Source organism: Palaemon carinicauda, chromosome 13 (assembly GCF_036898095.1).
Source record: "Palaemon carinicauda isolate YSFRI2023 chromosome 13, ASM3689809v2, whole genome shotgun sequence".
Classification (NCBI taxonomy): domain Eukaryota; kingdom Metazoa; phylum Arthropoda; class Malacostraca; order Decapoda; family Palaemonidae; genus Palaemon; species Palaemon carinicauda.
In genome coordinates this window covers 137,683,633-137,694,592 of record NC_090737.1, presented here as the reverse complement: position 1 = coordinate 137,694,592, position 10,960 = coordinate 137,683,633, and the positions used below count along the sequence as shown (strand labels likewise).

The 10,960-nt window shown below is 49.3% G+C and overlaps 1 protein-coding gene and 1 pseudogene across 2 annotated transcripts in view; both read left to right on the top strand.

Moving 5' to 3' along the window:
• LOC137652495 (protein toll-like) overlaps positions 1-10,960 on the top strand; it is an 83,635-nt gene that overhangs the window by 49,360 nt on the left and 23,315 nt on the right. For both annotated transcript variants that reach the window (XM_068385939.1, XM_068385938.1), the window contains exon 2: positions 1,432-3,767. In XM_068385939.1, the coding sequence (XP_068242040.1) occupies positions 1,509-3,767 (2,259 nt within the window). In that variant the 5' untranslated portion in view covers positions 1,432-1,508. The remainder of the gene's footprint in view (positions 1-1,431; positions 3,768-10,960) is intronic.
• Positions 8,553-8,670, top strand: LOC137652593 (5S ribosomal RNA; annotated as a pseudogene).

The following is a 10,960-nucleotide window of genomic DNA, read 5'->3' as shown; positions in this document are numbered from 1 at the left end:
TTTATATCTCCCTCCTTTTATTAATAACACTATCTCTCTCTCTCTCTCTCTCTCTCTCTCTCTCTCTCTCTCTCTCTCATCTCTCTCTCTCTCTCTCTCTCCTCAGTTGTTTTGGTCGTTCATTACCTCTCATATCGTTTCTTTATTTTCTTATTTCCTTTCCTCACTGGGCTATTTTCCCCTGTTGGAGCCTCCAGGCTTATAGAATCTTGCTTTTCCAACTAGGGGTTGTAGCTTAGCCATTAATAATGATAATAATGATAATAATAATAATAATAATAATAATAATGATAACAATAATAATAATTTAACCTGTTGCCGCTTGCACCAGACCGGTGAGATATCGTAGCATGATTTAGCTATGCTTTGTATTTTCCTATTATTAAATTATTCTTCATCTTCTTCTTCTTCGTCTGCATCTTTTCCCACTTTTATGTGGGGTCGATGTTTCTGGCCAGCTTTCTCCTTCTACCTCTGTCCCCACACTTCATCACCGGTTAATCCCTTTGATCGAAGGTCATCCTTGATACAGTCCATCCACCTTCGCTTTGGTCTCCCTCTCCTTCTCGTTCCCTGTACCTCCATTTCCATCACTCTCCTCCCAATGTACAGTTCATCTCTTCTCATGACATGACCATACCACCTCAGTCTACTTTCTTGGATCTTATCTGATAGTTTTCTAACTCCTGTGGTACAGTTACCTCATTCTGTATCTTATCACTTCTTGTCACCCCAGACATCCATCTCAACATTCTCATCTCTGCCACATCCAGTTTCTTCTCTTCTGTCTTCTTTATTGCCCACGTCTCCGCTCCATACATCATTGCTGGTCTCACAACTGTCCAGTGTACTTTACCTTTCAACTTAACCCCTATTTTCCTGTCGCATAGTACTCCACAGACTTTTTTTTCCAATTCTTCCATCCTGCTTGTATTCTGAGGTTTATTATTATAACTAAACTTTCCTTCCCTTTCATTGTAACTTACAAACTGGTGAAATTTTGTACTAGAAAAAAATTAACATAGTCTCCAAGTCTATAAAAGTGCTAGAAAAAAAATTAACAGTGGAACTGTGTTTATGATGAACAGGTTCCTGCAATATTTTATCATGAATCTTTGAACTATTGAATATAACAGACACCTCACACGTCTCGAACTGTCGACCTAACTACGCCATGACTCCTCGCTGCTGGGAGGAAGGGCGATGGTGGCTAGTACAACACATAAATATACACTACTGGGGTCTACGCAATGTCAGGCAGGGCAGCTAATCTGGACTACGATCCACCCCAGAAGCCAAATCAAAGTCCCTCAAAAGAAGGCAACCGTGTTACCCCATACGAATGGGAAAAAAGCATGCTAATAGTAGAAGATTTGAACTATTGAATATATTATTTTGTCTCTGTATTAACTGAATGTTTTCTCTTTCCAGATCATAAAAAACATGGAGTAATACTCTTTTAAGTTGGTGTCCAACTTACCCAGGCAACCAGCAATCAAGTGAAAAGGATGAATGTATGGGATTTGGCATGGCGTCTTACCTTTTGGACATGGATGATGCTCCCATCAGCCAACTCATTGGACTGTGGACGATGCGATAGGGGAGCTAACGAGCTGACATGTCCCCATAGCTTTAGCCCGGATCATTATGTGATCAAACTCACGGACGTTCGGGAATGGCCGAGAAGTAGTTTTCATTTGAAGTGTAAACATGATGCCCAGTCAGTTGACTTCTCATATATATCTGACTGTGACTTCTCTACTGTTAAATATGTTGAGTTACAGTGGTGCCCAATGCCTAATGGTTCTTTCAGCGAGATGTTTGAGCAGATTGGAATAATAGCTAAGAATGTGACGTCTCTTTCCTTTGTGAATCTTGGGCAGAGATATGAAAATCTTCAGGAATGGCATTTGGAAGGGTTAACAAATTTAAAAGCACTAGAATTTAAGAACAACGGTTTTACGTCCATACCTCCTCATGTCTTTGATAATACCCCAAAGCTGTTGCATTTAATGCTTGTAGAGAATCAAATGGAGACCCTCCCAGAGTCGCTCTTCCATAATACGAAAAACCTGACTAGGCTGGAGCTGCAGAATAATGGAATTGTAAGTCTCCCAAAAGGTTTGTTTGCCAATCTTACCAACCTTAGAAATATTAGTTTATGGGAAAACTTACTAAGTCAAATCCAGCCCGAGTTGCTGTCAGACTCACCAAAATTATGGTCTTTAGAACTCACCAAGAACAATATATCACAACTTGATCCAGATGTCTTTTCTGGGCTTCGAGAGATTAGGAAAATTCTAATTTCAAATAACAAATTAGAGACTTTCCCGGAAAGGGTCTTTCATGAATGTCCCAATTTAGAAAGATTGGAATTTGAAAACAATAGAATAACTGATCTACCAGATGATATTTTCAGTGAGAATGTAAACATCAAGAGATTAAACATGGACTATAACAGATTAACTCGATTGCCAGAAAAATTATTCACTAATATGAAAAATTTAGAGAATTTGAAGATGAAGCGAAATGCAATAAAATCGGTTCCGTTGGGGTTGTTTGAAGGATTAGAAAAGCTACAAGTACTGGACCTCCAGTCCAATATTTTGGAGGACTTACCGCCTGGCATTTTTGATGATCTAATTTCAGTTGATCTTTTAATCCTACAGAACAACTCTCTGAGAGAATTACCTGACGAAATTTTCGCAAACTGCGAATCTCTTACAGATATTTATCTGAGCTACAATAAATTGAACACCCTTCTTCCTACAATGTTCCCAAACTCCAGTCTTGTGTCTGTAATTGATCTAAGCAACAACAACCTCTCTTTCTCGTCTTCCAGAACAGAACTAACACACTATAACAAGACAATCACAGTGCAAGACTATTTCCCTCTGGCTCGCATGACGGGGTTGACCAGACTCCTTCTGAAAAACAACCAGATCACTGAAATGCCCTTAGCATTAACCACAGAGTTTGAGAATCTATCAACCCTTGATCTGAGCTACAACAGCATCAGTTACCTGGACCACCATGATCTAACCTTCAAATCCAGCAGTTTGAAAATAGACTACAGATATAACAACATTAAAGTCATCAATTTGAATTACATGAATTTCTCTACTGATACAAATAGTAGAGTTGAAATATACGTTTCTGAAAATCCTCTGGTTTGTAATTGTGAACTATATAAGTTTGCAGAGCTTACACGGGGAAGGCTTGGAGATGACACCGCATTGACTGTTGCAGATGCAAGTCAAGTCCAATGCTCCTATTCTGGAATGACTTCTTATGTCACATCTATTGATCCAACATCTCTGACATGCAAGTCGCAGAAATGCGTCCAAAACTGCACGTGCATGAAACGAGCACATGGCAAGATGTTCGTCGTTGACTGTTCCTACCAAAACCTCCAAAGTATCCCTCTACTGAAAAAAGAACATATACCAAAAGATGATGATTATGGAGTTACCTTGATACTAACAAACAACAGCATCACTTCCTTAGATGGCCTTGGAAAAGGGGAGTACACAAATCTCGTCAATTTGACCATCCCATACAATAAGCTGAGTTTCATCAGCGATACCTATCTGCCCAAACCCTTAAAGGTGCTCAATGTGCGAGGAAACAACATCTCGTCTCTAACAACGTCAGTGATGAAGTTCTTCAATTTATCTGATGTTCAGCTGAATTTAGGCAATAATCCCTGGAGGTGCGACTGCAATACTCTGGAATTACACAGATTCCTGGTTGACTCTGGTCAAAAGGTAAACAAAAAATCACCTTGGTATTACCTCTTAATATTTATACCTTTGCCTTTATTGGATATAATTGAAGTTAAAACCACATACAGTAATACCTCTGGAGTGGCTTTCGTAACACGATTTTTTGTTTGTTCCGTAACCGAAATACAAACCACGCTATTTACATTGGGTTTACCTTTTAGCGTAGCTGAAATGGCGAGCCATTAGAATTTAACGAGGGTGTATTACCCCCGCGCTAGTTAGCGGGGGTTAGGGGAGTGGTAGTTAGCTACCCCTCCCCCCCTCACACACCGGTGAACTGCTTCACTTCACTTTTGGCTCGGAGGATGGACAGACGTGCCTGTCTTCGTCCTCGCTTGGCAGCATTATTTGTTTTGTCTTTACTTAATCACTTACTTTTCTTTTACTCAATATATATATGTAAACATTTTTTCGTGTTTATGTATATATTTGAGTATAGAAATCAGTAAGTGTCCTTTTCAGAGTTTGTGCTTGTGTGTGTAGTGTACGATATCTCCGTGGAGCCCTCGGCAGTTAGGCCACCATGGTGTAATTTCATGGGTCGCGATCGAGTTTGACTACGGTCTTTCTCTCTCTCTTGAGGTCGTTCACCCTTTTACTACGTTACTTTTTCTACGTCTGAGTAGCTTCCTTCCCTTGTGGGTGGGGTTGCTACGCCGTACGTTTTGTCTCAATTAGTTTATGAATCTAATTGTGTTTGTTGATTTTAAAGCTTTGTAGAACGATTCCTTTCGGGGTTTTCGTTCTTTCTTTAGTGTTCATTCGTTTTTAAATTACATAATTACATAGTTACATAATTATAATTGTTATAATTCTGTTTTGGTTATAGCTCTCCTTCCGTGAGTGTAAGTGGTTGTGAGGGCACGTGCCTGTTGTGTCATTCTTGTTCCTTTCCCTCGGGATTCCTCTTCGGAGCCTTCCCGGTGGAATGAATGTTAACTAATGATTTTTGTTTTTATTTTCCACAGTTACCGATCTAGTTCGTTTCTGTAATGTGATAACGGAGTGAGCTGTCTTGTTGAGGCCTGGGGATTCGGCTGTTGCTGCATCCCCTATAGACCTTCGTCAGGGGCGTGTCTCCTTCTCCTGGAAGTTCTCCCGTGATGATTGACAGCTCTCCAGTTCATTTTAGAACACTCAGGAGGCTCGCCTCCTTGGGTGGAGAATTTTCCTTTCGAGGGAAGTTTTCCTGTCCAGGCTTGAGTTTTTCCCCTGTGGGGGTTCTTCTCTTGCCTTTTTTCGTGCGACTATGCTCTTGGTGCTGAGCGGTCGCACCTGCAGTTAAGCTCAAGGGGCTGGGCAACTGCAGGAGCCCCTCTTCGGAGGATTGCTCTTTTTAGGTCACTGGCTGACCCGTCTCTTCTACGAAGTGTTTCTCTTTCGTTCGCGAGAGAGTACACTCATAGAGACTCCTCTTCGGAGGACTCTTCTGCTGTTGTTGCTGTTGGCCGCCTTTGTCGTAAGGCTCACCATCCGCTACGTTGTAAGGGCCTCCCATCTCCCTATAAGGGTGCTAAGAGGCGCCTTTTTGAATCTCCGTATGCAGCCTGCAACTTCTTCTTCTTGACCTTCCGCCCCTGGTGCAGATGGACAGCAGTCTGACCTCGTCTTCCGATGAGCAACGGTCTTCCGACGGGCAACGGTCTTCCGACGGGCAACGGTCTTCCGACGGACATCGGTCTCCCGACGGACAACGGTCCCTTCGGGGCAAAGGGTTGCCTCCCACGGGGTTGCTTCCCTTGCGTGTCAGGGTTCCCCTGCGCGCTCTTCTGCAGTGTTCTCTCCTGCTCAGTGTTAGCGCACAGGCGCTCTCCTGCTCATCAGCGCTTTCCTGATCGCTAGCGCTCTCCTGTTCGCCAGCGCTCTCCTGTTCGCCAGCGCTCTCCTGTTCGCCAGCGCTCTCCTGTTCGTCAGCGCTCTCCTGATGATCGTCTCTGCTGTTTCTGTTGGTTCCTGTTACGCGCCCTGTGCGCCCACGTTCGCCCGCGCAATCTAGAACTTCGGTTCAGGTCTTGGACAAGGACTCTTCTTCTACGCACAGGCTTCCACGCGTTGCCTTCTGCTCGCCAGCGACCTCAGACGCGTCAACGTTCGCCTGCTCGTCAGCGATCTCCTGCGCGTCAACGATCACCATCGATCTGCCACGCGTGTCAGTTCCCCTGGACACCATCAGTAGCGATCTAGCGCTCGCCTGCTGTGGACCACGATCTCCGGTAGCTGAGTCTTGCCGTAGATCTTCCTCCTGCTCGCCAGCACTCACCTTTACTTCTGTACTTCTGTGCACCAGCTTTCTTCAATCGCCAGCGCACATCTGCGCGCCCTTTCCTGCCACGCACCAATGGGCGCCAACGGTTTTTCCTGACCGTCCAGGATCGCCTGATTAACAGCTTGCTTCAGTGCTCACCTTCCTGATGCACCTGCGCGCCATCCCTAGTCTCTTACGCGTTAGCGATCGCCTATGCGCCCGTGCTATTCTTCGCCTGCGCGCTAGCGTTTTGTTAACGCATCACCGCTCGCCAACGCGCCTTCACTCGCCTACGGGCCATCGCTCGTCAACGCGCCATCGCCCGTCAACGCGCCATCGCCCACCTACGCGCCATTGGTCTCCTGACCACCTGCGCTCACCCATGTGCCTGCGCGTCCACACGCCCACGTGCCCGCGAGCACATGCGCTCCAATGTTCGCCCGCGCGCGAACCAACGGCGTTCCGTCGCGCAAGCCGACGGCGTTCCGTCGCGCGAGCCGACGGCCTTCCGTCGCGCGAGCCGACGGCCTTCCGTCGCGCGAGCCGACGGCCTTCCGTCGCGCGAGCCGACGGCCTTCCGTCGCGCGAGCCGACGGCCTTCCGTCGCGCGAGCCGACGGCCTTCCGTCGCGCGAGCCGACGGCCTTCCGTCGCCCGAGCCGACGGCCTTCCGTCGCCCGAGCCGACGGCCTTCCGTCGCGCGAGCCGACGGCCTTCCGTCGCGCGAGCCGACGGCCTTCCGTCGCGCGAGCCGACGGCCTTCCGTCGCGTGAACATCGGGTTGATTCCTGCAGTATCCATTGATCGCACGCCTGTGAACTTTCGGATTCCGATCACCAGCTCTCGCCCTTCCTACCACGCTCGCCCTCCTTCTGCGCTCCTGCGTGCCCGCACATGGGCGCTTCCACGTTCGGCCACACGCAAACCATTGATTTACCATCGCGCGAGCGCCATGGCGATTGCGACCACGATTCCCGTCGGGGTTTCGCAACATGGCCAGCCTGGCGAGTCTTCTGGAGCGTATTTCCAGAACACGGTCTTCACCCCGTAAACGCAGAGCACGGCACATGCAAGAGCAGGAAGAATCTTCAGGGAGGTCTGAGCAACATTCTTCTTTCCAGAACCTGGGTTAGCCCTTCCTCGTCATTCCCTGGAAGGGTCTTGCCAGGGAGTTTTCCGTTCGAGATTTCTCCGTCGGGCAAGGGGTACTGGTTTACCCCTTCCTTTTCTCCATCTCGTGGAAGGGGCTTAGCAGGTCCTTTCCCTCCTCGGTCGCGACCCGAGGTTTTGTACAAGGAAGCTCCAGGAAGGTCATGGGTACTTTCCTCCTCTCGGGCTCTAGCACCTTGGCGTTTCGTCGCCAAGTTTCGATCTTGCGGGCAAGCTCGAGGTTGGACCATCTAGACGCAGTGTCAGAGGGCTTCCTCTCGAGTGTCTCATCCGTGGATGTCGACAAGCTCAGACACTCTTCCATCCTTGGGAAGAGCTTGTTTGTGCCCAAGGACAGAGACATGGACAGCGGTTGTGCGGAGGAAGTCGACTTCCGTTTTCACTCCTCCAAGGCGCTTTCTTCCAGACCCTGCAGGCCTCCAGCGCCTCTTCTTTCAGCCTCGTCGGCCTAAGTTATCGGACCGGCTACGGCAGCTAAGAAAAGGTGTCCAATAGCAGTCCCCTCCTGTCAGGGACAGATAGCACGGGAAGCTCTCCTGGGGGGGCATAATCCTAGAGGGAGCGGCAGAGTTCACAAACTCTAGGATTGGCATCCCCCCCTTGCAGGTCTCACGCTGGGAGGTTGCCTAAGGTTACTCATCCGGATAACAGCTTCCCGATGCCGATTCCTACACGATCTCCGTGATCAGCCAAGGATATTGCGCCTCGCTCTTACCATCTCTCCGTCTCTGTCAGCGAATTCAGTGTCATTAAACCTCTATGGCATGGGGTCGGCTAGAGTTTTGCCCGTTTGGGCAGAATGATCCATGCCTTAGGAGAAGGTCCTCCATAGGATCGTCGACGGCTTCACCCCCCAGCTTCTTCAGTCGATCCTTTCTCATAGGAAAGCATCTGAGACGGGAATTCCGTGGTCGACCTCTCAGCTCTGTTCAAGTTTGTCGAACAAACTTCGTCCAGCGTGGGACAGCAGTATCGATGAGACTGGTAACGAGGCGGCAGGTCTCCTTAGGCCCCGGATCGGAAGGACGGGTACTTCCAGTTTCCATTCCATCCATCTTCCAGGAAGCTCTTGGAATTCAGCCTAGACTTAAGATGCGGTGTGGCGATCCCGCCGCGGCATCGCAGGATTTCCTCCAAAGAACTCTCCCTGCTTTCCTCATGGCCGCTCGGGAGCAGGCTTCCGCCTCCTTAGCCTTTTGGAGGTCTGGTCAACTCCGGTAGGCTCGGGTTCGACCTTCTTCGACGCCGGGACAGGCTTCCGGGTCCTTACCATGAGTGAGGGATCATGGTAATTTGCTAGGAGCCTTCTCTACTTCTGCCTCAACGTCTGGGGTATCTAGCTTATGATATTGAGTCAACGACCTTACCACGTTGGAATCACCGCTTCTCGTCCGATCAGCGTAGTTAAGCAACTTTGGGCTGGTCAGTACTTGGATGGGTGACCGCCTGGGTACGCCAGATGCTGTTGCCTCCTTCTCCGAGCCTTCCCTTCAGTTGACTGTGGCAAGGCTGAGGAGAGTCGCAGTACCTGTTCTCAGTCAAGCAGAGCTTTCAGCCCTACCTTGGAACGTTTCCTGGGTTTCTTTTCCTCATTGACCCGTCTAAAGTCCCGAATGGTTGCCTCAGGATAAGTTCCCTGTGGGGCAGCCCAAGTTCCGGTGGTATCAAAGCAACAATTAACTGGACTTACTGGCCCCTATGGGACCATCGGAATGTTTAGACCTGCAATGGGTGTTGACCTATGGAACCTCTTGATGGGAGTGGATATTCTTGTCCTTTCCCCACATTTTGATGCTGTTCTCGGACTCGTCAAAGAAAAGGGGGGGGGGGGGGGCGCATGTTCTGGTTCAGGCCTATGGTCAGGACCTGAAGGATACCTCTCCATCATTCAGGCAGGCTTAGGGGCCGTAGTCTGGCCCCTCTACAGATCCTACAGTTCCTGCCGAGTCGCTCCGTGCGCGACGACTTCATGGTACTGGCGTATTCCAACCAGCAAGGGATGCATTTTCATACCTTCGCATCTTGGAGTAGAGATACTGAGATGATCCGAGGTCCTCTCTATACCACTATCGGCTCGCTCATTCCGGGCAGAGGAATGTTCTCTCCGACGATCTGAGCAGAGCCTCGCAGATAGAGGGTACCTGGGGGTCTTTGGCCTTTAGTGGCCAGCAAGTCCTGGCCTGGGGGACCTGGTCGCGACAGCCTGGAACTTCAAGCTTCTGCTGTTCTTCCCCCCAGTCTCAGACCCCAAGACTCTTTGGCAAAATGCTTTCCGGTGATGGTGGGACAACATCGACGCCTGCGTCTTCCCACCATTGTTGTCTGTTGAGAATGGGTCTCAACAAGACCAGGTTGTCTGTCAACCTTTCGATGGCCCTGAGAGCTCCACTGTGACTATACGCGGAACGGTTTCCGGACCCTCTGCTTCCCCTGACGAAACTCCCAGGAGAGCTTCTCCCACGGCACAGGCTACTCAAACAACCACACTACAACATCTTTCACGAGCCGTGGCATCGCTTCGGCTTCGCGCCTGGAGACACTATGCCGCCTCCTCAAGAAGAGACAACCCGCTACAGTCGCGGAGCGGAGGTCGCGTCACCTGCGATAGTCATCCGCAGGGGTCTACCAGGTGAAGTGGAGTCTTCTGTGGTTGGTGTCGTGGGAGAGATACCTCTTCCCTTGAGGCCTCTGCTCCAGCAATAACAGACTTATTGCTTTTCGGCGGGAGGGAACTCTTTTTCGCTCTCGGCAATGAAGCCTGTCGCTCAGCCTTTCTCTGGCCTTCAGGCTGAAAGGAATAGACTTTTTCCTTCCCGCTGGACCTTTCTTCGCTCATGCGAAGCTGCGAATGTCCCTGCCCCCAGTCGGAGTGAGACCTCCTCCATGGAGCATGGTTCGGACTTTTTAGTCCCTTAAGAGATCTTCTCAAGAACCATTACATCAGGCCTCTGATCGTATTCCGTCTTGGGGCTCCTGCTCACTCTGGCCTCGGCCAGTGTGTAAGCAATCTTCTTGGTCTCGTATGACTCCGCCCTTTCTAAGGGATAGGGGAAGGTAACATTCAGGTTCGCTCCTGAGTTGTTTGCTAGACTCAGAATCTTGGGGTCCCGGCCCTTCGGTCCAACTCCTTCAAGATTTCGAGTCACCATTCTGTATCAGATGACCCAAACCTTCTCCTTCTTGCCAGTAAAGGAATCGAGGGGTTATCCTTGGGAACAGCTGCAGTTTGTCCTCACGTGCAGCCGGGTTGGGAGCACAGGAAGGACACAGGGGAGAGTCTCCAGTATACCTCTTCAGCTCGGACTCAAGGACATTCATCTCGACCTGAATCCCGACCCTCCTCCATCACGTCGCCCTACAGCACGATGTTGGATACATCCCAATGTCCTTCGCCTTCGAGTAGTACTACTCTGTGACGCAGGTGCTACAAGCTGGAGTCTGGAAGCGTCTAATGACCTTCGCAGCCCGCTTCCTGCAGGACGTGACCCACAGGAGTATCGATACGTTTCTATCGCTCTGTGGTAGCTACACAACAGCTGGTCTAACCTCAGGCTCCTTTTTGGACAGGTAGCAGAAGGTTGAGGGCATTGTTATCAGGTTTTAGTCTGCATGAACGAAAGAAGTATGTCTGACCCTTACTTCTTTCTTCATCGTCCCCTCTACTGGGGAAGCAGCATCCTGGTCTCTGCATAGCTGACCTCAAACCTCTGCAGGTAAACCATGCTTCCTTGTGTTCCGAGTATTGAGTCAATACTGTCGCG